Raw genomic sequence first — 27,537 nt, 5'->3', positions numbered from 1 at the left:
TGGCCATATCATGTGTTGAACAACCTATATGAGTTTGATCAATATACTATAGATCAAATTTAATAGTATTCTAATTTATATACTTTTTGCATAAGTTAATACTAGTATATTTATATTTTAATTTTATTAGTTCTAGATAGATATATATTATGGATCTAATGAATATGCGGAAGACGAAAATGGAAGAATAATAAAATAAAAAGAAATCACTTTAAGAAGTCTTCTTTTTCATCCCATTTCGGATTTGGCCTAATGAGAATATTTTGAAGAAAAGTATTTGAGCAAAGATAAAATTAAAGGTTATTACTCCCTCCGATCAGATTTAATAGTCGTTCTAGGAGTGATTTTTTTCTTTATTAAGTGTCGTTGTCTTTGGAAAAGATAATAACACTAACTAAATTACTAACATAACCTTAATTAAAAAAAAAACAAAAAATAAGATTGTAAATTAGTTTTAATGCTGAGGTTAAAACAGTCAAATGGTTCACTTTCTTAATCTACTCAAAAACTTCCAGAACGACAATTAAATTAGATCAGAGGGAGTAATTTTTATTTAATTATTTGTTTTCTGCTTTGTGCAAAAAGAAAGAACTTTGTTTTTTTAATCCTTTTATAGGGTTTAGATTCCGGGGAAATCTCGTTTTCCTCCGGCTTTGTCTCCGGGACTTGTATGTCGTCCGCCGTCTTAGTTTCCCTCTTTTGGACGTAGTGTTTTATCTGTGGTTCCAAAACAAGTTAATTAATAAAATTCCAGATGACCAAGCAATCTTTACGTCTCCCACGTTTACCAAAAACAAAAATCTTTACGTCTCTAACAAATTGATCGTGAGAGGTATGTATAGACACACACTGACACACACATACCCAACAAACACACACACATACTTGTTGTAGTAACTGGCGAGGGCATTTCAATCATTCTTTTGCAAGTGTTAGGTCGAATATTCTAACGATATACTATAGTATATCTAGTTACTTTACTTTTTAATCATTCTTTTGCAACATGTTCATAGTAATTTATAAACAGAAACACTTATCAAATACAAGAAAAATTCATGAATATTCTTTTCTTTTTTTTTTTTGAATATTCTAAATGGTATAAAATAATGGAACCATGTTTTTGAAAGGTGAAAAATAGTATTATTTTAGTAAATTTTTATATTTTTATCTATTTAATGCTATGTCTATGAATAATTAGTTTATTTAATTATACATAATGCTTTGATATTAGGTTCACATGTTGGTCAATAGATATTGGTATTAAGTTTAGAAATCGAAAGACCTCTATAAAATCCATTATGAAATTGCTTGAGTTTCACATAGACCTATCTTATAGCTACAAGTTTTCAAAATATTTGTCGACCATATCAGAAAAAACCGTTGAAATTGTTCATCTTATCTTTAGTTTGGTTTCTAAACACTTCAGAAGTTGTTGGACATTATTTGTTGCCAGCAATACTTTATTTGATAGGACTTGACTACTAGACAAACCACTAAACTACTTTTATAAGCAATACTTCTAGAATTATAAAGAAAATTTGATACTGTTACTAGTGTTACATAACACAATTGCTAAGGCCAAATACTGTTTTAGCAAAAGAACCAACAAGATCATCCTTCATAGCATCGACTGATGAACCACCAACATCTTCGCGCCATAGTATACCAACTCCGCATCATCTGTACGTTCAAACCAAATACAAAAGTGTAAACCGGCTCAGACCCGATAAAACCAATATATATGAGCTAACCGAAACTTTAACCATAATTCAGACTCTCATTCATATTGACACATAGTAATTAGTTCATTACCGGTAACAAGATCCAAATTGAACTCAGGAGGCACATTGTCGTCTGACTCAACCGCTGCTTTAGCCGAGGCAATGCCAACTGCTAAACTTTGAATTAGATCTAAACCATCGCTTAGCGATGCGACTGTCCCGCCTACCAGACAATCACCTGCACCAGTGAGTTTCTTGACTTTGGCTGGGATGGTTGGGAAATGCATTGCGAAAAGACTTGGGCTGCGATTCGATAATAATTCAGAAAACCGGTTTGGTGGACATACAGATTGTACCCTTTTGAAGATCTCTCCACTTCTGATAAACTTTCGGTTTATGTTCAGAGCCTTTTTCGGGTTTCCCTTGGAGCATAGGAGAGCTCCATTGGATCCAAGGGTTACAATAACTACTTTAATACCATTTTCAAGGAGAATCCAAATGGCTGGTTTTAGCGCGCGGAATATGCCTTCGATGGACAGCGTATTTTCTTCTGATTTAAAGGGGTGGAACAAATTCTTGGCGCAGAGAGCGTTTGCCATCGCTATGAGTTCGTCTTGGTTTGGGGACACTACTGTTATCTATAGGAAACAAAACTGAAATCCGTTTGGCTTGCAAATAAACATAGAGAACGCAAAAGACTCTAGCCTTCATGAATATGGAAACATGGCACTCACATACTTGGCAACTGAGGCGATTCTCTGAGACTTTGTGACTGACACAGGCTCAAACCATACAGGAACATTGAACTCTACAGCCACTTCAAGAAGAAAAACGTTTAGAAGACAGACGAAACTATGATAAGACAATCAAACTGAGAAACCATGAGCATTACATTTACAGGATGCTTCCAAAGCAAGAGTGGTAAGATTTGCATCCACCATAAGAACAGGAGCAGAGCTTATGTTGTATTTAAACCGCTGGATCCACTCAGGTGTCAGAAACTTTTCCTGCCAGAGGAAACAATGTAAATGTAACTTGTCCAACTAAGTAAAACAACGACATTCCTACAATCCCAATTCCAACAAAATGATCAAAAAGAAATAAACACGATTGCTTAGATGAGCATTCTAATACGGTGATATGAGATAAAAAAAAAGATACATACAACTGCATCCACACCAGCAGCAACTTCTCCATTTGTGTCATATACGAGTGATACAATGGGAGTGCTAATGTCTTCACGTCTCAAGATTCCTGCAACATGGACCAAGAAAAGTTTTTTAACCAAAGTGTAAAGCCAGAGACAAAGAAAAGGACTATAAAGTTATATTTAAGATGTTAAAAATGAAACAAGATTCACAAATAGGTTTCACTTGTTATGAAATCTCTTAGAATTGACAAGTAAAAGGACAGACTTAATTGATTTGCTATATATAACAGAAACTTGATCTGTTGGTAAAGTAACAGAAAGAATTTTAGTGGCAAAGTGTGACCTTCCATGGAGAGCTTCCAGTCTTTTAATAATACATTGGCTGTGTATGAATAAAAAAGACCAAATCAAGCTCCCAAGAAACGTCAAAGGAAGAAACACAATGACTGACGAATGTCGCGTTTCTTGAATTAATGAATCGATGAGACAGACTATTGAATAAAGAAACCTGGACCATCGATTCCCAAAGTAGCAATCATAAAAGGTCTAATTCCAAGTCTGAAGATGCACTCAGCCTAGCTACATTTCTTCCTACACCACCAGGCGTAAACAAGACCTATAAAATGAAAGATATAGAGAGAGGGAGAGCCTTTATTAAGCAAATTAACTAGAATTTTCTACAAGAAATGTTAATTACTTAAGTCAAATCTCTAATTACCAACACGTAATTTTCAAACTTGGGTTCTTCGATTCTCAATTCAAATCCTCACTGTAGTCACTAAACTGATAGATCTGTTGTTCTGTCGTTTTATCTTGTCTCTTGTCACTCCGTTCTCTTTTCTTTTTTCTTTGTACTCCATGACTCATGGGTTGACTTTTTTTTTTTGTGTAAACTTATGGGTTGACTTAAAGACATTTTCTACACATTGAATGGTGAGTGTTTTTTTTTTTAAAAAAAAAACAAAATTATGAATTCTATGTACTAAAATTTGAATTAACTAAACTACTGTAGTACTGTATTTAGTAAATTGCCATTCTAGAGCGTTTCCAAAATTGTTCATACCTTAACAAAAACAAGAAGCCTTAAGCTGTTGGCTAAGACAAAACATAAAGCAGCAGATCCTGTCAGATTGCCAAGATTCCTCAATAAAGGATAAAAATGTAGAGTGAGACTTAAGTTGTATTTCTAAGTTGTACTTTTCTTCAACATTTGTTGCTTACGTTCACCAAGCAATGCAAATGATCAAAATATTGTGATGGACATCATAAATTCCATGATCAGATACTCGTTTGACACTGCTTGGTCCAGTTTTACGGGCTATTGAATGATTGATTTGTCAGTTGTCCAAGTTAAATGGATATCGTGAGAGGGAATATCAGAGAGATCATTATCAATATCGGAGGGGCAGCTTTTGAGTTCCTCCACTACACGAAGCGGAATGAGTAATCGGAAAGCAAGAATGAATGAGAGTAACTGGAATAAACGAGTAACGTACCAGAAAGTGTTCATCCATCCAAGTGTTGTATGCATATGTAAACAAGTACAACACCGTGAAAAGAGGTTCGAGGAGCTATTAAAGACTCCACACACCACCGTTTGATTAAGATATGTAAATATTGACTGATCCCAAACGACCCAAACTCTTCCAAAGTTGCTTTTTACTATTCTTTTACATGCTAATAGAATATATTTTGTTCATTTTTTGCATACCAACTAGGGGCGAACCCCCGTTGGGGAAGGGTGATGCAACTGCACCATATGTATATATAAATTACTTAGTTTGTACACTAATTTTTGTGGTCAAAATGGCCCAGTGGTAAGAATGCACCAATCAATATAAGAATAATCAAAGATCAAAGATCAAATATCATAATAGCTTGCTTCTCAAGTTATTGAAACTCCCCACACCACAACACTCCTACCTTTCTCTTTTGTTACTTTTTTGTGCATAGCAGAACCCTACGACAAAAAAATTTAAAAAATAAATCCTCAAGTTCCTCTCCAGTAATCAGTCATCATGTCCAAACCGAGAGGAGACAAAAATTAGCAAATCGGAATACTCGGATGATTTAAAGATTTTTACCTGCAAATTATATAACTCTGATTTGGAATAGCATTAGACTCCCTCTTGTTCTTACTTCTCGATGCCTTGTTGCAAATACTGAATCAAGTCGTAACCAGCAGTAGTCCACTTGTTGTATGCGTCGGTACAGACATGAATCATGAAGTGTGCAGCTTCACGTTCGCTCATTTCTGGATGAAATCTTTTCCTAAGATTACCAATTGGATCTCCTCTGCTAAAGCAAGGCAATCCACTTTCTAGCATCATTTGCACCGTGCAGATGATTCCGTCCATGTGCCGCCGAGCAGCTAAGTACCCCTTGACGCACAAGCTTTTTTATGCAGAAAGATATAGAAAATCTATCTTTCAGAACCAAAATGTTGATGGGGAGAAATTGGATAAAGTTTTGGAAAATTACCTCACAAACTGATGCCATGTTTTGCTTTTCATAACACCTAGTAACTGAGTCATTTCATGGCTCAGTTTGAAATGAGCACTCTCAAACCGCATGTTTCCACCAGGTGAAGTTTCCAAAATGAAACCAAAGTCGATGTGGACAAGTCTTCCCGAGCTGCATTAGCATATAACACATGGTAATATAGTTGTGTTACTTTTATGAAATTTCCCACATTATATTCTCCATAGACAGTTTTTGATTGTTTTTTTGTCCATTGCACCATGCAAAAAGAACAAAGGGTAAGAGCAAAATAGGAAACATACTCGTCGAAGAGGAGATTTCCGTTGTGTCTGTCTTTGGGCTGGAGTAAAAGACTAGCCACTGCATAACCAGCACTGCTGATGAGGAAGTTCTCTCGTGCTGTTTCAAATGTGGTTGAGCCAACGGGTCCATAGTCTTGTTGAAAAATCTCATACAAACCCCCGTCGGTTGTTTCACCCATTTGACTTCTGCTTCGTGTATTAGGCACAACCTGTAATAAAAGGGAAAAAGAGATATGATAAAAAAACGTTTGAGCCTCTTATTTGATACATGAAAGCTCTTCATACCACCATATCTATTTAATCCAACAAGGGAAATTGGTTCAAATTTAAACATTTTAGAAGTTATACCTCAATTATGCCCCTCTCCGCACCAGTTGGGAGTACTCCATATGGAAAAATAAAGATTAAGACCAACGGCTTGAAATATGTCTCTCAGAAGAGATATCACTTGAAGGGCAAGAACATCTTGCCGGCAATCATCTCCAACCTGAATGAATACACAAGAGATAATCATCAAACTAACAGTAAATACCAACTGGTTGCAGCATATGAATGTCTAGAAACCACTGGCTACATTTGTTTTCCGTGCTATTTACTTAAACAAGTGGAAGAGCAAGACAGGAGAACTGATTTCTTTTCTCTGTTCTGGCAAATACCATAAGAATCAACATCACAGTACAATAGTTTTCATGTCGACCTACAAACATAAAAAGAAGTTGTATAAAATCATGCAAAGGCTTACCTTGAAAATGCAAGCTTGTGGTTTAACATCACTGTGGTCACCATCACGATCAACAACATTAAAAGTTATCATGATAGGGACTTTGGCAGCTGATTGTAAGGGTATTCCACTGTCTACACGGATACTCCTAACAAGCTTGTTAGGAGCAGTAGGCAAATAAAGGTCATCTCCTTGCATTTCAATTTTCTCTAACTCCCTGCCATGGATAGTATTAGATTACCTTGCATCATGCAGATCAATCCGTACCATGATATGGTTTTACTAAATTTAAAATGTTACCTTCTAATACCGGCTCTGCATTCTTCCTTTGGAAGAGGAAATAGCACCCCAGAAATAGAAGTAACCTTGTCAAAGAAGTCAAACTCTCTAGTGAACATGTCCAAGGCAGTGGGATTGAAACCATCAATGATATGCTGCCGAACCTCTGGCAAAATTTCTTGGAATGCCGCATTCTGAAATATTAAGAAACAAGATATATTGTTCTCAGCAGATTGGTCAAAAGATATACAACGAAGTTTCTAGCGCTATCTACAGCTTAACAACCTACTCTCTGTCTCACTACATATTTTGTCCAAAAGATATTTTCCAAGAACAAACTTATGCTAATACAAAACAATAAGCAGTCATAACACACATTTTCAAGATCTTGTAATATGTGCTTAAATCCAGTGGTAAACAAGCTATTAAATCAAGGATATTTTCAGCGTTGTATAACAAGTGAAGAATAACCTAACCAGAAGACTTCGCAGATGTTTTCTGCAGAGACCATATATTGTAATTGTATGATACTGTTTTCCGTAATTAAGGCCAGTACATTGTACTAGATGGCAATGATTTCAGTGTTGTGAAAGATAGTCTAGCCACATATATATCAGCAGTAACATAAATACTCTACTAGCCTAGCAGTAGTAAGAAGTAGACTCCACACTGGAACTAACACCGATGAAATATAAGCAGAAAATGATAATAATGGGCAAACCTTATCGATAGAACCTTCCTTTGGAGTCTCCTGAACAGACTCACCCTGGCATCATAAAAGATAGAACTTCAAAGTCAACAAATCTCCATAAAGTTTTCAAGCAAAATTAAGAGTTTGCAAAGTGGATTGCAAAGTGGATCTACTAGGTTTAAACTTACCTGCAAATGCCAAATGAGAATATGGGCAAATATGTCACTTCTTTGGGTAGCTCTAAGAAGATACCCTTCAACTAGCCTCTGCATTCCAAAAATGAAGTTGAAACTGTTAAACATCGTAGGAACCAGGAAAAAAGAAAGAACTCAAGTAAGGCATCACACCAGCCCTAGTAGAAGTGTAATTTTCGTAGCATTTGAAATAAATCTGCGAAAAGAAAACCTCAAGCAATCGAATGGACCAACTACAACAAAATTAGACATGTATTTTGAAAAATATGAAGCTGATAATCCAATACTAATGTAAAAAAACTAGTTTAGATAAAAAAAAACCAAGAAAAGAAAGGTTGTATAGGCTAGTCATTCCAACTTTTAGCACCAGAATTTCTATTTTCAATACTAAGAAAAAGAAAAAACCACATATGAAAACTAAATAGACTACGCTAGAAAAGCTATATATCATATAAATTCACGTATTAAGATATGCCTTCGCTAAATCTAATGGGCAGAAACCAAATGATATAAATAAAAAACTTTTCTCCTCCAAATTGCTTAGAGGGAGAGAGAGAGAGAGGCTGGTGAGAGAGAAGTGACGTTAAATATATAGATTTTTATAATAAGACTTGCCCCATCATCATAGCGCAAAGACTGCACCAACTGCGACATGAAAAAAGTAACTCGCTCAGGAGGGTAGGACTCTAAAACTCGTAGGACATATGCCATGACACGTGGATGTCCCTTATAAGCAGGAGTGAGGAACTCAAGAGCCTGTGTAATTGAACAAGCAGCCCAGTGTGGTAGCTGCTGCAACAGCACTGAGTTCTCTTCAACATTTTTGGGTGTAACAAAATACGGCAATGCCTCAGGGATTGTACGAAGATCTACTATATGTGTCTGCAAGAAAGAGTACCAGTGAGATAGCTCATTTTACATCATTCAAACAATAATAAATATATAGCCGTGATTTAATCCAAAAAAAAAAAATGTGATAACAAATGGTAACTTTTATACCAAGAGGTCCAGAACATGTAATCTGATTCTCAACCTAAAGACAGAAACCGGCGATTTGCAGTTCTCGACGAACTAACCAGAAGAAGAAGATAGAGAAAGAAGAACGACGTTATTAGGGCTTCTTCCGTTTAAGTTTCAATTAAAAATGTTTTTAACTAATACCGACCGGTCCGGTTTTCAAAAATTAAGGAAATGACTACATCCGTGTGTTTGAACAATTGAACAAAATCATCAAATCTTGCTGAGTAACTGACGGAAAAATCCTTTGCATCGATTCTCCGATATCACTTTGATCTAAAAATTTCCGGGACGAAAAGGATGGATGAAGAATTGTTGGAATTGCAAAGACAGTTCGAGTTCGCTCAGCAGGTGAACAGTTCGAGTTCGCTCAGCACGTCAGATTATCAGATGGAAATGTCGTCGAATTGGTTCAGAAGCTACAAGAGCTCGGCGTCATCCAACTTGGATCTCCTTCACACCGTCACTGGAAAAGAATACATCACTCAGGTATACAAAAGATTCCAAATGTAGTGAAAATACGAACCATCCGCAAATTTGCTTTATATATCGTCTTTATTGATTTGTTTCGCAGGAGCAATTGAAGAAAGAAATCGCTAGTGAGATTAGTAAATTAGGACGTGTCTCTGTTATTGATCTTGCGGATACGATTGGTGTTGATTTTATATCATGTGCGCAGGATGTTGTGTTGAGTGATCCAGAGCTAATGCTTGTTCAAGGAGAGATTATATCACAAAGGTATTCGGATTCAATTGCAGAAGAGATCAATGAGAGGCTTCAAGAATGCAGCCATATCTCTGTGGCTGAGCTTGCTGGTCAGTTACAGGTTGGGATCAGAGTTGCTGCAGTCGGTTTTAGAGCCTCGGCTTGGAACTTTGGTAATGGTTGCTTCTCCTCTAAGCTCTGTCAGATTCTGTTTGAGTGAACGAGAGAGCTTTAATATTATTACTATACTTTTGTATCTTTCAATGTTTATTAGGTGAAAGCAAGGCTAGAAGGTGGACAGTTATATACACCTGCTTATGTAGCGCGTGTTACGGCTATGGTTCGAGGTGCTTCCAGGGGTATCTTTGTTCCTTCCAATTTGTCTTTCGTTGTGGACGCCGTTGCATCAGTTGGTTCAAGAAATGAATGGAGCTAGTGGAGTCCCTGTTGAGAATTCGTTTTTCCACTCTATATTTGATCGACTGTTGAAGGAAGAGGAGATGCTTGGATCATTACGTGCTGGTACACATTGGACTCCTAGTGTATGTCGTAGAATTCTAGTCTTTATGGCGTCTGATGCATTGCTTTCTCTTTCCCATGTTCGGTTACCAACTTTGCTGTTTAATTTTGGGGACAGGTTTTTGCAGTTGCTCAAAAGGAATGCGTAGACTCTTTCTTCTCACAGGTTTGTCCTTTTGTATGAGTCCCTTTTTTGTTAGTTTGCTGCGGAAAATAATTAAATTTGAACCTTGACCTGACTGCACTTCAAGCATATTCTGTATATTATTCTCCCTTGATGAAATGGATTTATGTTTTATTTTGTTCCTTTTCATGCAGAATTCTTATATTCCCTATGAGACCATGCAGAAGCTTGGAATTTCTCTCAAGCCGTTCAGTTCTTACAGGTATCAGATCATATATTAATTTGGGGTAATTTTATGTAGTTTGTGAAAATATAAGTTATGGAATGGTTTCAATGTTTCTCATTAGATTTTGTGTTATCTGACGTGTATAGTCTAGATACCCAGATGGTAAACCTTTAGCTGCTGTATTTATTCATTCCTCGATGATTGAGATGCTGGATTCTACCACCGAGGATGCTATTGAACAAAACAGCTGGTGAGGCTTATTCCTTGTACTCTTGTCCCCTCTGTCTATGGTGTCTTTTTTTTTGCTTTTATATCATGGGGTCTATATCACATTGTTACTGAAACCCTTGATACTCGGTTCAGGATCGATTCCCTCTCTGTATTGCCTGCATCATTCACGTCACAGGATGCAAACAAGATGTTGCTTCTTTGTCCCTCCGTCCAATCAGCTCTCAAGGTGGGATTTTGATCAAATTTGATAACTAGTCAATGCTCTTTTGCAATTGTTTGCTGATTTCCAATTTTTTATATTTTTATTTTTTTTCAGGCTGAGAAAGCACTTATCCTGGGCGAGTCCTATGTCCTAAGCAATGGGTTCATAAAGGTATTAAATGAAGGCTATCATTAGCTGTTTGTCTTTTCCATTTTGGTTTTCTCTATCTGAACTATGCCTTAGTTTGACTTACTAATGTTTAGGGAATATATGATCAAATTGAGAAAGAGGCAGAAGCTTTTAGCATCCAAGCTTCTAATGCTAGTTTGATAGATCATTCAAGCAAATCTTCAGAATCGGTAGAAAGCATACCTGCCAGTACTAATACGGATAAAGGATCAAAGAAGAAGAAAGGCAAGTCTGTCAGCATGAAGACAGCAACCAATGAGACGGTTTCAGATGATGAAGAGGACGCCCGTCCTAAATCTAAGAGAAACCAGAAGAAAGGCAGGGGCTCGTCTGTAAAGAAACCAAACTCGATAGTGCTTAGCACTAGCCCAAGACCGTAATACCCGAGAAACTCGATATAATCAAGATAAGAAACCCTCTAAGTATGATAGAAAATTTGGAAGAACAATTAGAGACTACTTGAAAGACTTTTGGAGAGACTTAGAGAACTTTTAAAGAGTGTTCTTTTATTTGAACTTTCTTTTTATTCACTTGTTCAACTTCGTTACAAATGAGGGGGGTGAGGAGGTATTTATAGCCTCCAAGGTTAGCTTACAAAGTCTCTAGATTATTCTACCATCATCTCTATAACTCTACTAAAATATCTAGATTTTATCTTACAAACTTCTAGATTATTCTACATAATTTTCTAAATATCTATCTAATAGAATTCTCTAGAACATTTAAGGAGGTGATGATTTTTCTATGATGCTCTAGAGAAATCTAGAACTTAGGCTTAACTTTGGGTTTTATCCAATATAGAATATTGAATTATAAACCCTTAATTAAGCTTAAACCAAAATCAAGTTTAACTTCAATACTCCCCCTTAAACTTGATTTTGTCAACCATCCCGAGCTTCAAGCGAAGTAACTCGAATTGGCCTTTTGGTAATGACTTGGTGAAGATGTCTGCAACGTTGTCCTCACTTCGAACTTCCAAGGCTTCAATTGTTCCATCAAGAACCTTCTCCCTTATGAAGTGATGTTCTAACTCAATATGTTTTGTCCTTGCATGAAACACCGGATTGTTAGCTAACTTGATAGCACTTTGATTATCTCCGTAGATAGCCACCGGTTTATTTATGGGCTCGAACAAATCTTCAAAGAGTCTTCGAAGCCATATACACTCTTGAGCAGCGAGTGTGGAAGCTTTATACTCCGCTTCAGTGGTAGATAGCGATACCGTTGGTTGTTTCTTGCTACACCACGAAATGCTTGTGTCTCCACATAAGAACACATAGCCCGAAGTTGATTTTCGGTCATCTAGATCTCCACCAAAGTCAGCATCTGTAAAACCATGAAGAGAAATCTTTGCATTGTACTTGTACACCAAGCCCATGTCAAGAGTTGTCTTGACATACTTCAAGATCTTCTTTGCCGCTTCTAAGTGTGGTTTCCTTGGTGCTTGCATAAACCGACTTACAAGACCTACTGCGAAGGCAATATCAGGTCTTGTAATGGTTAAGTATAGAAGACTTCCCACAAGAGCACGATAAGGTCGAGGATCAGGTAACAATGAACCTTCATCACGTTTGAGCTTGATGTTCACATCCATCGGAGTAGTGCGCGTCTTTCCTTCGTGCACCCCGAACTTCTCAACAATCCTTCTTTCATAACCTTGTTGACCAACGAATATTCCATCCTTTACTCTTTCAACCTTTAGGCCAAGAAAGTTATTCAGCTCACCCAACTTCTTCATCTCGAACCTTATCGACATATCTTCTTGTAAGCGAGCAATTTCTGCATCATCATTCCCAGTAATTATCATATCATCCACGTAAAGAAGAACTACTACGTGGACTCCTCCTTTCTTCTTGAAGAATAGACTCGGGTCAGAATTTGATGCCTCATAGCCGCAAAATTGAAGGAACTGAGCAACCTTTCCATACCAAGCTCGTGGAGCTTGTTTTAATCCGTACAAGGCCTTTTTCAGCTTGCACACATGATCAAGATGCTCTCGTGATTCGAAACCAGGTGGTTGCTCCATGAAGATACTTTTATCAAGCTCACCATATAGAAAGGCATTCTTCACATCAAGTTGCCATAACTTCCAACCAAAACATGCTGCTAAGGATAAAAGTGAGCGTACCGTAGTCATCTTCGCCACTGGACTGAATGTCTCATCATAATCTTCTCCATACTTTTGAGAGAATCCCCGAGCAACCAACCTTGCTTTAAATCTATCAAGCTCCCATCTGCTTTTCGCTTAATTCGATACACCCATTTGCAAGAAACGGGCTCAACATCCTTGGGTTTTGGAACCAGATCCCAAGTTTCATTTTTCTTGAGAGCACTCATCTCCTCCTTCATTGCAGCTTCCCATTCTTGGACTCCTTTAGCTTCATCATAAGAAGATGGCTCATCATCATCTAACGGAGCTGCGAAGAAGCATGAATAAGTAGTGATGAATTCTTCATCTCTATATCTTGCAGGCTTGACAATGTTTCTTTTCGGCCGTTGATTGACCATCGAACCATGATCTTGTTCCTCTTCTTCTTGGTTAGTGCTCCCCCTTTGACCTTGAATTTTATTTCCAGGACTTCCACTCTCACATGGTACTTGGAGAGTTGATTCATCGATCTTGGAGGAACTCGCACCATCTTTTTCAACCAAGACTTGAGGTGGCCCGTAGTATGAAGAAACTTCATCAAAGACAACATCACGAGACACAACATACTTGTGTGTCTCAGGATCCATACACCTCCAACCCTTCCTTTGTTCATCATAGCCGACAAATATGCATTTCTTCGCCTTTGCCTCCAACTTAGTTCTTTGTGAATCAAACACATGGACGTTGCAGACTGATCCAAATATTCTGAGATGTTTCACCGTTGGCTTCTTCCCATGAACCATCTCATAAGGAGACTTCATATTGTTTGGACTAAGTGGCATCCGGTTGATGACATAGGCTGCACATCTCATTCCCTCCGCCCATAACTCCTTAGGCAAATCTTTGCCATGGAGCCAACTTCTACACGTCTCACTTAGATGTCTGATCTTCCTCTCTGCTACTCCATTTTGTTGAGGTGTATGCGGACATGTAAATTCTCTCTTGATACCATTATCTCTACAAAAAGAGAGAAACTCCTTAGACATGAACTCCCCTCCATTATCCGTCCTTAAGGTCTTGATCTTCTGACCTAACTCCCTTTCCACGGTAACCTTGAATTCTAGAAACTTGGAGAATACTTCAGATTTTTCCTTCACAAAGTATACCCAAGTGTACCGTGAGAAGTCATCAACGAACAACAACATGTAGCGATACCCGGAATATGAGGGTGTTCTTGTCGGACCCATCAAGTCACTATGGACCCTTTCCAACGGAACACTGCACCTTGAAGTGGAATAGTCAAATGGAAGTCTATGAGACTTTCCATATTGACATCCTTCACAAAGTGTGCCTTCATCTTGGATCTTCAACTTTGGGAGCCCGTTAACCAAGTCTTTATTTACCATAACCTTGAGCTTAGTCATATTTATATGACCAAGCCTAGCATGCCATATAAAAGCATTATCGTTGGTACTCATCTTCTCCACATAAGAGTTTGACGCCGATAAAACGTACAGATCTTTAACTCGTGCTCTAGTGTGAACCACATCCGCCTTTAACTCTTGAATATTCTTTAAGAATTTAACATCTCTTGGGCCAAATAAGACATAGTTACCTGAGTCCACCGCATTTACCACGGAGAGAAGATTCTTTTTTACTCCAGGAACATGGTAAACGTTCTTAAGAGTGATTGGGCTTCCATCATCTCCTTTGATGACCACCGTTCCTTCCTTCTCAACGTGATGGATTGAATTATCCGCGGTAATGATTGCTTCTTTTCCTTCATGGCGTTGAAGACTAGAAAATAATTTCTCGTCTCCAGTGATATGATGGCTACAACCAGAATCTACGATCCAATTATTTTCCACTTTCTTAGGTGTAGATGTACTTGAAGATGCAGCCTCCACCGTAAAACATTTTCCCCATTCTTCGTCTTCATTATGACCTTTTGATTCCGCCATGTTTGTTTCCTTCAGCTTGACTCGGCAATCCTTTTTAAAATGCCCAAGTTTTCCACACCGATAGCACTTGAATTTTTTCTTATCTCCCTTAGAAGATCCTTCATGTCCATCATTATTTCTTGGACCACCGTCATTAGATTTGGCTTTGAAGTTGTGTTGCCTCCTAGCTACAAAGGCGCTCCCCGAGTCATCATGAATTTTGACTCCCGCCATTTGTACTGCTAGTGATTCTTGCGAAGCGAGCAAATTTTCAAACTCTTCCAAGGAAGGTTGTGTAGCCCATCCTTGAACCGAAGTCACAAACGGTGTATACTCGGGTCGTAGACCTCGAATAATAAACCGCTTCAACCGAGCATCCGAGATTGATTCCTCCGGATTAAGACTATTTATCTCAGAGCAAAGGTTCTTTACCTTGATGAAAAACTCCGAGATTGAAGACTCCCCCTGCTTCGCATTTGCCAACTCGTTTTCTAACAATTGTAGACGAGCTTCATTCTTCTTGTTGAACAGTCGATCTAACGCTTGCCAAATTGAACTAGCGGATGTGCACCTTGAGACATGCTCAAATACTCCTGAGGATATTGACCTCTTTAAAGCAAACTCCGCCTTGGCATTTTTACGTGTCCACTCCTTTGTCGCTTCCGCGGTTGCAGCATCTCCGGTAGGTGGTGAAGTATTACTTCCGCCGACGACATCCCATAAGTCCTCACTAACCAAGTATGACTCCATACATGACTTCCATAACCGGTAGTTAGATTGGTTTAAGATCTCCATTCCCAATCCAACAACACGACCCATAGATTCCATACTTAGAGTAGATCCGAGTTATCCTATAATCCCGATCTTGAAGAGCACAAGATTAGAATGGCTCTGATACCATGTAAAGAAACCAAACTCGATAGTGCTTAGCACTAGCCCAAGACCGTAATACCCGAGAAACTCGATATAATCAAGATAAGAAACCCTCTAAGTATGATAGAAAATTTGGAAGAACAATTAGAGACTACTTGAAAGACTTTTGGAGAGACTTAGAGAACTTTTAAAGAGTGTTCTTTTATTTGAACTTTCTTTTTATTCACTTGTTCAACTTCGTTACAAATGAGGGGGGTGAGGAGGTATTTATAGCCTCCAAGGTTAGCTTACAAAGTCTCTAGATTATTCTACCATCATCTCTATAACTCTACTAAAATATCTAGATTTTATCTTACAAACTTCTAGATTATTCTACATAATTTTCTAAATATCTATCTAATAGAATTCTCTAGAACATTTAAGGAGGTGATGATTTTTCTATGATGCTCTAGAGAAATCTAGAACTTAGGCTTAACTTTGGGTTTTATCCAATATAGAATATTGAATTATAAACCCATAATTAAGCTTAAACCAAAATCAAGTTTAACTTCAATATCGTCGTCGTCGCAGAAGTTGGATTCGAAAGCAGGAGGCAAGAAAGAGTCCGTTAAGGCGCAAGAAGGTAATAACTTTATCCCGCCAGACGAGTGGGTGATGAAAAAGATCGTCGACTTTGTGCCTGAGTTTGAAGATGAAGGTAACTCTGAGAAAGTCTTTCTTTACGTGTGCATAAAAAATTATGTAGCGATCGTCAATGTGACAGAAACTATGTTGCTTCTGGCAGGTATGGAGAACCCAGATTCAATTCTTAAGCATTTGGCTGATCTTATGAGACCGATGCTCATTAATTCACTAAAGGAGAGAAGAAAGAAAATCTTCACAGAAAATGCAGATAGAATGAAACGCTTGATGGAAAATCTTCAGAAAAAGCTTGATGAGGTTGGACCCAGCTGCTTCAACTATAGCTTTACTTTTGTGTGGCGACCGATATCTTGGAGATGTTATTCAGCATTATCAGCCAGCATGATATTATCTTATGACCTTTTTTTTTTTTTTTATCAATTTTCCTTTTGGCAGTCTTTCCTAAATATGCAACTTTACGAAAAAGCACTTGAGCTATTTGAAGATGACCAATCGACCTCAGTAAGTACTTTCAGTTCATTTTGTAAGCCGCACTTGCTACTTAAAGTTAAAGAAGATAGTGTAACAATTTGTTTTCTTCTGGCGCCTAGGTTGTTTTACATAGGCATCTTCTGAGAACAACAACAGCCACAATTGCTGATACACTTCTTCATGACTTGGTAAGTCGAAAATAAAGTGGAGTTTCTAAGGTCATCTACTTACTGATTTCACTGATCAAGCTTCGATTTTCAAAACAGGACATCCTCAACAAATTGAAGAATGGTACTGAAGTTGGAGACTCCAAAACTCAAGATACAGTTTTGCTTGACTCTTCTGAAAGAACAGCCCTCATATGCAAATTTGATCACTACTCTAACGTGATACTTTATTGTTGCACTTGAACAATGCCAGCTGATGTTCGTCGCTCTTTTTTCCTTTTCCCTTGGGCTTACCATGTTGATTATGTACTGTCTAAAAGTTGCTTGTTCTATTAGAAATTTAATGGGAGTTGGTGATCGTAACGATGTGAAAATTTTTAATACCTATAGGATCAGAGGGGAGTTGTTACTATTATTTAGGCCTGACCAGTACATTAAAATGTCTGTTTCACGTATTTTCTGCCACCTAGTTAATCACTCTTTCCCGTGAATGCAAACTAAACTCATTGATGGAATTATCTGTATTTCAGCGCGTAGACGCTTTCATGACCACCTTCAGAGACTTGGCAGAGGAAAGGTACGATAATTATTATTTATCAAGATCCGATCTCTCTTAAGCAAATTGGTTTTGCTTTCTACGGGCTTTCGACTAAATGTTAACTTAAATTGTGCAGTGGATTGGTCTTGAAAAAGCTTGACAAGGAACTGGAAAGGACGCTCCTACATGCATACGGTAAGGTATGTACCACCCTATCGCTGTTTCAATATGTTAGTGTATGATTCTGGATCACTGCTTTTCATCGCTTGGGGATGTTCTTTGTACTTGGGATTTGACATCTCAAGTTTCTACCGAATCAGACCCTGTTGCACTTCTCGCTAAAGTTGTCTCCCTCCTTTATATCAAGGTATATAAATCCATGTGAGTGTAACTGTACTGTATGCTCAATATTCAGAACTCAATTAACGGGGGAAAATTGTTGACAGGCTCACAATAAAGCTTTACAAGCCCCAGGCAGAGCTATTGCTGCAGCTATTTCACACTTGAAGGTATTACTACGTTGGATAGACAGTCACTAGTTGAAAATGTAATCTATCTTCTCTCTCGATCAACCAACTTATATTCATGAAATGAACATCTAGTATGGGGTGCAAGCAGGACACATTCCTGTTTTTGTCGCCCCCTAACTTAATTAGCGTCTGTTTACTTTGTATTAGATGTTAGTCTTATGTCTATTTCAACCTTGTAGGATAAACTCGATGAATCTGCGTACAAAACTTTGACCGATTACCAGACAGCAACTGTAACTCTTCTTGCTCTAATGTCGGCTTCAACCGGAGAGGTTTACATCCTTCTCCTTTTTGTAGACAACATATATTCACTCGAGATGCAACGAATTAAATTAATCTCTATAGTGGATGATCTCTTAAGATGTTCCATTCACATGTACAGGAACATGACTGCTCCTCTGACAGAATCCTGACCAAACGGGAACTCCTCGAGAGCCAAATGCCAGTTCTTAGAAGCCTTGTCTTGGGCGACTCACAGCCACAACAATCCTGATCCCAAAAAGTTTTTGATCTTACAGTTTCCTCAAGTGTTCCGCTGATATGCTACACTAAAACTTAGACAGTAGGATGTTGAATCCAGTTACGACTTTATTTGGATGATTATCAGTGGGCAGATACTATATTTTAAAACTCTTTTATTAAGATTTTGATACAGCTAGATCCAAGATTAAAGGGGAAAGAGAAGAGAAAAAAGAACACACACGCACACCACATTTATTTCACAGCATCACACATTTTTCTCTCCAACTTCCCAACTTCCAACACTCCCTTTTAGCCGGAAATGTCAATAGACTTCACCTCAGGCTTCCTCTCTGGCACTTTCGGAACCAAAACCGACAACACACCATTCTCCATACTCGCCTTCACTTCCTCCATCTTGGCGTTCTCCGGTAACCTAAACCTCCTCATGAACTTCCCGCTCGACCTCTCCACACGGTGGCACTTGTCACTCTTCTCTTCATTCTCACTGCTCCTTTCTGCGCTTATCTGAAGTATGTTACCATCTTCAACCTCCACCTTCACTTCTTCTTTCTTAAGTCCAGGCAAGTCAGCCTTGAACACGTGCGCCCCAGGGCGTTTGTGAACGCTGCGACGTCCTTGGCGGGTGCGTTTGCCCGCTCTGAAGGTCGAACGGATCCCAAACGTCAAGCGAGAATGGGTCGAACACGTTTGTTCTTCTGCCTCCGAAAAAGCTTGAGATTAGAGACATGGTTTCTATGATTACGATATTCTTTGCGTTTGCTCTGTTTTGTTTTGTTTTGTTTTGCTTTGAAGTCTTATGCTCTTTACTGATTCTGAAGCTTTGGTGCGATCACGTATATATAGGGAGAGAGTAGGGGTAGGGAAGAGGATAAGAGAGAGAAGGTTCTGCAAGTTTCTTGAAAAATCATGCGACTCTTCTTTATCACTTTCGGTTTCAAGCGTCGTTACCCGACTTCTCAGGTGATTTCAAGAAGTTTCGGCGCTGACTGAGTGATACATATTTGTCAAGTACAACCGTTTAAGGCCAAATAGTTTTGGGTTATTCTAAGAAAAAAAAAAAAAAACATAAGTAAGTGCAGAATCTAACAATCATGAAGTTAAATATAGAGACTTGAGTTACTTACTCAAGAAAGTCTTTGTTTGCTTTCATAGGTTAAGTGAGAAGCAAAGAGACGGAAGAGAATGACAAATAAAGGAGCCAATGAGCCATTGATTTTTGGAAGGATTTCTTTATCGTGATAAAAGGTAAAATAGTGATGTGAGATTTCATTTGTTAGTGAAATCATATTTATAGAGCTTATATTATAATTAGAAACCCTAAGATGTATTACGCAATGGCAAAAAAAGGAGAGCTTTTGGATTTTCTTGATAAAAAAAAATTCAAATCATAAATCTTTGAAACTCAAAAATCGAAGCAACACTCTAATCCAAAAGCGAGATTTTGGTAAACAATAAACACAAATTCGACAAGGAAAAAAGACTTTTAAGTAATTCAAAAGAACAAAATAAACAAACAAAACCTGGCGTTGATATTTGATGGCCTTGGAAGAAATTTGGTGTTGTTCAAAAAAAAGGAAGAAAATTTTAGGTGTCGATGCAAAGAAGAAATTTGCAGTTACGAGAGAACATTTTGAAAAGCAAAAGATCGCTACAAGTGAACGTTATGAAATCTAAAGGCGGTGGTCTCATTAATTGTGTTGGGCTTTAAATGAAAATCAGATCCCATATTGAGCCCATTTTATAATTCACAAATTGTAAGCATATTGTATACAAATGATAATATTCGTCTACTAGCCAACAATGAATTTACTTCAAAAGTCAAGTATTGTTGTGAGAGTTGTGACCATGAAAAGAAAAAATATTTTTAATTGCTTAGAAGAGCGTAATATTTGAGAAAGATTAAGAAATGAATATTTGAGATTTATATACACTAAGAAGGTAATGTGAGCAGTGCCGGCCCGGTAAATTTGGGTGCCCTAAACAAAATTAAAGCCCATAAAATTTTTTTTATTTTAAATTAGATTTTTACCATTAAAAGAATGTTGTAGTTGTCTCTAAAAGCCCAAAATATTTTTAAAAGGCTCTACAAAAATTATTGTATATAAGAAAACTTAACAAATTTTTAGGTAAAAAGGCCCTCAAATTTTGAGACCCTAATCGGTGGCTTCGGTGGTTTGCCTTACCGGACCTGAATGTGAGGTAGAAATTTTAAATTTGCAAGGAGTATACACACGTTCACTCTCGCTCTCTCTCAGTCAAAATGTCAAATGTTTGGTTGGTCACTAATTAACGAAGGAAACCAATATGAAGTTCATTTGCAAGAACGAATTATCAATATCTGCTAATATTAGTGTTGTATTTCTTTTTATCTTTTATTCTGTTAAATGGTAAACTGATTAACGTAACTTAACTTTGCATATGACAAGGGAATCGAACAAGAAGAATAATGCTAAATAGTATACGTACAAAATCACATATATATTCTCATTACCAAATTGGTGTACTAATTTACGTTCCATCTTTTGCTTCCTGCAATATTACTCTCTCACGTTTGAAATAAGTGGCTTGACAAAAACGAAATACTCCTTTTTTGCTATTTTGAAAAAGCTGGTTACCACAAGTTGATAAGACCAACAGAAAAAGTGAAAATCAAGAGGAAAAACAATAAGAAATGTTTAATTACAAACAATAGATTAATCTGCAACCATATACCCAATGTCTTATTTCTTCCTAATTCTACTTTTCTTTTGATAATTCCTTTCTCATTCTTAATCTAGTTCTAGTTCTATTAATTAACATGGTAAATTATTGAATTAAAAATTTGTATAGAGAAATAGGAAATTAATAATTTATTTTATCAAATAAAAAAAAGGAACTAATAAAGCTAGATTATACAACGTATAATATGCATATATTATCGTCTTAATCACATATTCTCATTATACCAAATATTAATTTACGTTAATATTTGGCTTCTTAATTATAGTAAGTAAGATTTATTTATTTATAAATAAAAAGTTACCACAACTTGATAGTACCAACTGAAAAGGTGACGAAACAAGAAGGAAAAACAAATTGCCATAAAGTCTAAATATCAGATAATTAACTTATTCATGAGTCACACTGAATTACTCATAACAAAGAAAAACACAAACGACGATAATAAATCACTAGATAACGCGCGGTCTTTATTGTGCAGAATATTCGCTGATTGGGAGATTCAGAGTCAACCAGAGCTTGACGAGACTCGTTACGCTAGGAGTGTCAGGAACAATCGGTTCAAGCCTACACATTGGCATAACCCAAGAAACTTAGACAAATATGTTCAAACAAAAAATGGTATATAGAGCAAAGCTAATTCGTAAAATAATTGATGTTTATATACCTTGAGAGTGGTAAGAAGTAGACTTCTCCGAAGCCAGCCTCGTTAAGGGAGTCAACAACCTCTTTTTCACTGGTGTAAGGAAGTATACGATCGTCTGCGACACGTACAATCACAAAGAGTTAGTATATTGTCTCGTACGTGATCATTATTATCTTAAGAGGAAAATAGATACATAAATTACCTGTTGGACGTGAAAATAAGATTTTCTGTTGCGCAGCACGAGCTACAGCCCCAACTGTAGATTCTATACTGCTTTGTATATATGCTCCTGCATGCAAGGTTGTCTTTCATCAGTCAATGGGATATGTAACGTAACGTTAAGTTATGTTTAAAAACTTTATAGAGATAAATGATTGAGTGCTAAAAGATGATACCCGGCAATAGACAGCCATCCATTAATTCCAACAACAACTCGGGGACTTAAAGGATAATGTCCAAGAGCACAATTTGTTGCAAACTGGAGAGCAACTACTGCACCCATGCCAAAACCTCCTACTCCTTTTACGACTACATCAAAATACAAAAATTTAGTGATTAATATAATTAGCTAGAGATCTGATGCATATTACGTAACATGTTAGATGTGTAGTGTAGAAAAAGAAAACCTAACAGTACTTTATATTTTTAAAGATTTTCTAGAGAAAACAAAAACAAAATAAAAATTTCGGGTAAAATAATTATATATATATTTTAATGTTTATAACAATATTAAAAAACCTGAGTGCAAAAACTTTTCCATTTTAAAAACAAAAATAATAATTAAATAAGCCAAAGAATAATATGGTGCAATTTACCATTTAGTGGTTCAGCCAACAAAAAGCCAGCAACAAGTTTAGCTGCGGAATCTATTGCCTCTCGATCATCTTGTTTGATATTAGATCCGAAGTCGTATGCTGATTCAATAAAGCCACCATATTAACTGTTTAGACGCATTTCTAGTAATATATACTTTAATGACATCACATAATGTTTACAAGAAAAACTGAGTATAATAAGCTAACTCATCTCACATGTATTTCTGTAAACGACTGGTGGACATATCCACATATATGACCTGTATGTAAAATAATTATTCATGTTGTTAACAAAATGAGTGGCTAGCTAGTATAGTGTATTTCAGCAGCATAGAATGTTCTTACATTTTTAAGTTTTAAACTTTTCACAAAGTTAACTGAACTGCAAACAGAAAATAATAAATAGAATGAGATAAAACAATTTCAATACAAATAAAAATAAGAGTTAAGAAGCAAAAAGATGGTTTATCTATGGTTAATTTACAAAACATGCACAGAATAATATTCCATTTTTGTGAGACGGAAAAAAGTCTTTCATAACTTGGATTCAGAAGAAATGAACGATATAATATGTAATAAAATAAAACAAGTCATGTGATATAAACGTTACGTACTCAAGAAAATGACCATCCTAAAAAAAAAAAAAAAAAATGACCATCCTTATCATGCAGCCATACTATAGTGACCCTTTGGTCTCCTTGTTGAGCAGGTACATTTGTACTGCCTGCGAAGATTTTACCATAAGACAACGTCATTAACCTTACAAAATTGTTTGAGAATAATAGCCCACAACATAATAAAAACCACAGTAAAAATCAACTTGCACCATAACAATTTTCTTTTAATAAAATTTTAATTATATTACCAAAAGGAACTTGAGGTTTACAAAAGTTTTGATACAAATTTCTAGGACCAAAAAAAAAAAAAAAAGCCATTAGAAAGAGCGAGAGTTGCCTGGAGATTTTTTTTAAAAAAAAACATAAACATGAAAATCAACAAAATAATGCCTTTGTTGAAAATAACTTGTTGGAGATTTCAATTAACCACACAATAACAACAAGAAAAGAAGAAGAATCAATAAACTAACATAACATGAAAAATCAAGAAGGGAACAAGACATACTAGAAGCCGCCATGTTTAATTTGATGAGAAAAACTTGAATAGTTTTTATAATGCTCAGCAGATCTTTTGTTCTGTATTTTGAGAGCTAGCTGTTTCGAAAAACCAGTGATGGTGAAAATATGTGAGCAGCAATGTGTATTTTATACACCCAAAAAAGCAAAAACATGATGTGAGAGATTAAAAAAAATGTCATTTCTTTTTCTATTTCACTAAATCAAAATGTCAAATATTTTGGTCGGTGGTCGGTCACTAATTAATGAGGGAAACCTAATTCAGATGTTTCATTATCAATTTGTGCAACTACACCTAGGCCTTGTTCAAAAAATCGCTAGGCGTTAGTCGGGCGCTCGAGCTGGGCCTAGCACCTAGCCGAAAAATCGGAGATTAAACGGGGATTAATCGGGATTAGTTTTCTATATTTTTTACTTATATATTGTATATATATGATTCGTATGGAAATCAAATCAAAAACGCAAGTTGGTCCAGTGGTTTTAAGGGCGGTTCCTCTTATACGGGTGGGGAGTTCGAGTAGTTCCAGTGACATTTATGTCTATTTTGTTCATTTTACGTTTAATTGGTATTAAATTATCAAAATACCCTCATCTTCTACCTTTAGAAAATGAGAGATCTGCAACCCTAAATCCGCTGTTACTTGATTTTTTCCTTAGTTTTCATCATTTCTTTTTGTTTTCTTAGTGTTTATTGCTAGATATGTTAGATCCATCAAGTATCTATCATTTTCAACCTTTAAAAGAACAAAAAAAATCAAGTTTTTCAAGATTTCCGATTTTTGATCCGATTTTAGCCTAATCCCGGCGGTCCCTTGCCGCCGAGCGACTATCCGCCGCGTAATCGGCCGCCTTGGCCGCGTTTTTGAACAAGGTGACCTAGGGAATAATTTATTGTTTTCTTTCTAATTAATTCTATGAAATAGATAAAAAGGAAATTGAACTTATGATATCATCGAAATCATACGTCTCATTGACATTGAACTTATGATATCTACAGTGTACTACTGCTGGATCTTCAAAACCAATATACAATTTGTTTTTAGTTTCAGTTTAATTAGTAAACAACTATACGTCTATACATACTTTGAAAATTACAATTTCTATGAATCTCATATTGATAGAAATTTTACACGTAGACTACTGTTGGATCTTACAACCCTATAAAATAATTTATTTTATTAATACTATATAGTAAGGCATGCACCTACCGACCTACGCATGTAAATATGAAATTTTTTACTAAATAGTTTAAGTTTAGTTGGTATACACATTTTGACAAAACTATAACAGCTATATATCCCGTAATTATTAGAGATTTAAACAGAGAAAACCACAAAGAAAAAAGACTGAGTACGCCCACAAGAAATTTATATGGGATGAGTAGTTTCGAATGACTAAGTGACTCATCCAAACTCAAAAGGAAAAAGAGTAACTGAGTCACTTGGTCAAAGTAATTTTTAATTAAGGCATGAGTGTGGTCCGAACGCAAAGAATACATAAAAGTAGGCAAAATACTAACAACAATGAATCCCATAACTAGTATTGAGTAATTAAGGAAACCACAAAGCAATTAAAAGAGACTCTTGACTACGCGTACAACTTTTAAGTCACACAACTATCTTTAAATCTCTAATACGTGGGTTATCGAAAACCAAAAGCTACCTTAAAACCTGATTATTAATTTGCTTAGAAAAAGAAGGTAAAATATAGAATTCTTTTCCTTCCAAATCTCATAGACATAAGCTTGGAGGACCAACTTGCAAAGATATTGAGTTCGGTGTTTCTAGAAGCTGAACCAACCCAAGCAACAATATATATGAACAAGGTTAGAAGGAGGCTAGGAGGGTAATATATCAAAAAGTCGTGATGTTCGTGGGTGACTAATTAATAAAGGAAGCCAATAAAAGATGGTTCATTGCAAAATGAAGATATTATCCTATTTATTTTATCTTTCTAATTCTAGACAATGGTAAGGATTGACGTAAATTTGCATAGGACTGGGAAATTGAACAAGAAAAAAAAGAAGGTAAATAGCATACATATTAGTGATGCCTATATTTTTCATCAAAAATCTCATATTTTAAAGTTCTCATTATCAAGTTGTTATGCTAATTAACGTTCAATCTTTGGCTTCTATATTAGTCTTATGTTTGAAATTAAAAACTGGCTTGACAAAAACCAAATACTTTATTATATAGCATTTTTAGCTATTTTGAAAAAGGTTACCACAACTTGATAACACCAATAGAAAAAGTGAAGAATCAGGAAAGAAAAAAAACTAACAATTAATTGCAAGAAAATAGATTAATCTGCAACCAATATACGTAATGTCTTATTTCTTCCTAATTTTGGTTTCTTATGATCATAGTTTGTTTCTGATCATTCTATTCTAGTTCTATTAATTAAAATGGAAAATGATTAAATTGGAATTTTTTTATAGAAAACAGAAATTAAACAATTAAAAAGCTAAATTGTATAGATGTAATATGCATATATCTATCTATCATCTAATCACATATTCTCATTACCAAATATTGGTGTATTAATGTACGTTCATCTTGGCTTAGTTCTTATATTATTCATGTTTGAAAAGAATGGCGTGTAAGAAATAATTATTTAATTAATATCGAGTCAGTTTAAGGAAACCACAAAAAAAGAGAATCTTGACTATGAGTAATTCAGATGATTAAGTGAGTCATGAATGTGGTCCACACTCAAAGAAATTTCCGTCTTTTTTTCCTCTTTTTATAAAGTCACACAACTACCTTCAATACGTGTGATGTCGAAAGCTGAAAGCTACCTTGAAGTTTGATTATTCCTTTTGTTGAGTTGTGATTCTTCCTTCGCACATTTTGGTGGGTTCTAAGGGGAAAAAAACGTTTTTTTTTCTTTCAAGTTCCAGTTATTATTATAGAGAACCCCTAACAAATAAAAAAATGAGTCAAATATAGGGTTGTTTATTTAGTCTGTAGATGATCAGAAAAAAATAGGTGTAATCAATTTAAATAAAAAATCACAAAGACAAACAAAAATGTCATTAACGTACGTACGTTGTGAGTTGTGGACTACATTTGATATCGTACATTTCCTTTTCCACGCTAACTTCCGCTTTGTGTTTTTGATTCAAGAAGCATTATAATTGCAATTTCCTAGTATGATATTATTTGTTAAATTGATCAAAATCGAAAATATTGTTGAACCCTATTTTCAAAATCAAAATATGATCATATGAATCTGTGTGCTGATCACAAAAAGAGATAGGGACCACATCTAACATATGTTTTAGTCATCTGGTTTAAAAGAATTGTCGAAAAGGAATTAATATAAGCTAAGACTGTGACCAAAAAACACGTAATTCTAACTTTCCGTTTATTTCTACTAGTTTTATTTATTTTGAGCAATTTATTAGTTTGATACATATGTAATATAATAATATATAATCATGTTTAATTTCAGAGGAAAATATACTATATTAAGTTATATTTATTCATTGATTTTTAAGTATCAAATTTTTAAAAAAGTTTGCAAAAATATATACAGTTCTTTAGATTTTGAAGTATTTATCTTTTAATGCTATAAATAAGCATCATTGTATACATTTTTTTTTTTCAAAACCGTGAACCTTTGTATTGATCAAATAACATGTTTGTTCATGTAAATAAAGTCGTCAGCTCTGCCAACTAAATTACTATCCAGAATATAGGAAAATAAAATCCTAAAAATTCAATAACTCCAAAAAA

At 35.9% G+C, this 27,537-nt stretch overlaps 4 protein-coding genes and 1 pseudogene across 8 annotated transcripts; 1 reads left to right on the top strand and 4 right to left on the bottom strand.

Annotated features, from left to right (window-relative positions):
* Positions 1-1,618: 1,618 nt before the first annotated feature.
* Positions 1,619-3,731, bottom strand: LOC9327564 (pseudouridine kinase). The gene is given in 9 exon segments (XM_021010527.1): positions 1,619-1,680; positions 1,813-2,359; positions 2,456-2,538; positions 2,614-2,728; positions 2,887-2,975; positions 3,215-3,253; positions 3,380-3,449; positions 3,452-3,487; positions 3,642-3,731. Coding segments are annotated over 9 exon segments (1,131 nt in total).
* Positions 3,732-5,006: 1,275 nt separating this feature from the next.
* On the bottom strand, positions 5,007-7,697 carry LOC9330240 (phosphatidylinositol 4-kinase alpha 2). The gene is given in 9 exon segments (XM_021015098.1): positions 5,007-5,265; positions 5,353-5,505; positions 5,655-5,863; positions 6,024-6,051; positions 6,053-6,141; positions 6,397-6,592; positions 6,676-6,848; positions 7,376-7,420; positions 7,534-7,697. Coding segments are annotated over 9 exon segments (1,266 nt in total). The 5' UTR covers positions 7,648-7,697.
* Positions 7,698-9,712: 2,015 nt separating this feature from the next.
* Positions 9,713-18,656, top strand: LOC9327563 (E3 UFM1-protein ligase 1 homolog). 5 transcript variants are annotated; one of them, XM_021013888.1, is made up of 18 exons: positions 9,713-9,803; positions 9,899-9,946; positions 10,099-10,166; positions 10,277-10,380; positions 10,494-10,587; positions 10,678-10,734; positions 10,827-11,078; positions 16,210-16,351; positions 16,439-16,593; positions 16,732-16,797; positions 16,887-16,955; positions 17,034-17,058; positions 17,465-17,511; positions 17,609-17,672; positions 17,778-17,839; positions 17,919-17,981; positions 18,182-18,274; positions 18,385-18,656. In XM_021013888.1, exons 4-14 carry the CDS (start codon positions 10,328-10,330, stop codon positions 17,630-17,632), a joined length of 984 nt encoding a protein of 327 aa, XP_020869547.1. In that variant the 5' UTR covers positions 9,713-9,803; positions 9,899-9,946; positions 10,099-10,166; positions 10,277-10,327; the 3' UTR covers positions 17,633-17,672; positions 17,778-17,839; positions 17,919-17,981; positions 18,182-18,274; positions 18,385-18,656. The 5 variants fall into 5 exon arrangements, with proteins under 5 accessions (XP_020869547.1, XP_020869545.1, XP_020869543.1 ...); XM_021013886.1 differs by having other exon boundaries at positions 17,034-17,511; positions 17,793-17,839; XM_021013884.1 differs by having other exon boundaries at positions 17,034-17,511; positions 17,609-17,839.
* LOC110225100 lies at positions 18,623-19,781 on the bottom strand (annotated as a pseudogene).
* A 1,684-nt stretch (positions 19,782-21,465) lies between these two features.
* LOC9327562 lies at positions 21,466-23,434 on the bottom strand. The gene is made up of 8 exons (XM_021010802.1): positions 23,292-23,434; positions 23,005-23,046; positions 22,881-22,915; positions 22,665-22,763; positions 22,245-22,377; positions 22,052-22,134; positions 21,871-21,964; positions 21,466-21,770 (listed from the first exon to the last, which is right to left on the bottom strand). The coding sequence occupies exons 1-8, from the start codon at positions 23,417-23,419 to the stop codon at positions 21,674-21,676; spliced, it is 711 nt and encodes a 236-aa protein (XP_020866461.1). The 5' UTR covers positions 23,420-23,434; the 3' UTR covers positions 21,466-21,673.
* Between the last annotated feature and the right edge of the window lie 4,103 nt (positions 23,435-27,537).

This window comes from Arabidopsis lyrata (genome assembly GCF_000004255.2).
Source record: "Arabidopsis lyrata subsp. lyrata unplaced genomic scaffold ARALYscaffold_1, whole genome shotgun sequence".
In the NCBI taxonomy this organism is placed as follows: Eukaryota; Viridiplantae; Streptophyta; class Magnoliopsida; order Brassicales; family Brassicaceae; genus Arabidopsis; species Arabidopsis lyrata.
This window is presented reverse-complemented; position numbering and strand designations above follow the sequence as displayed.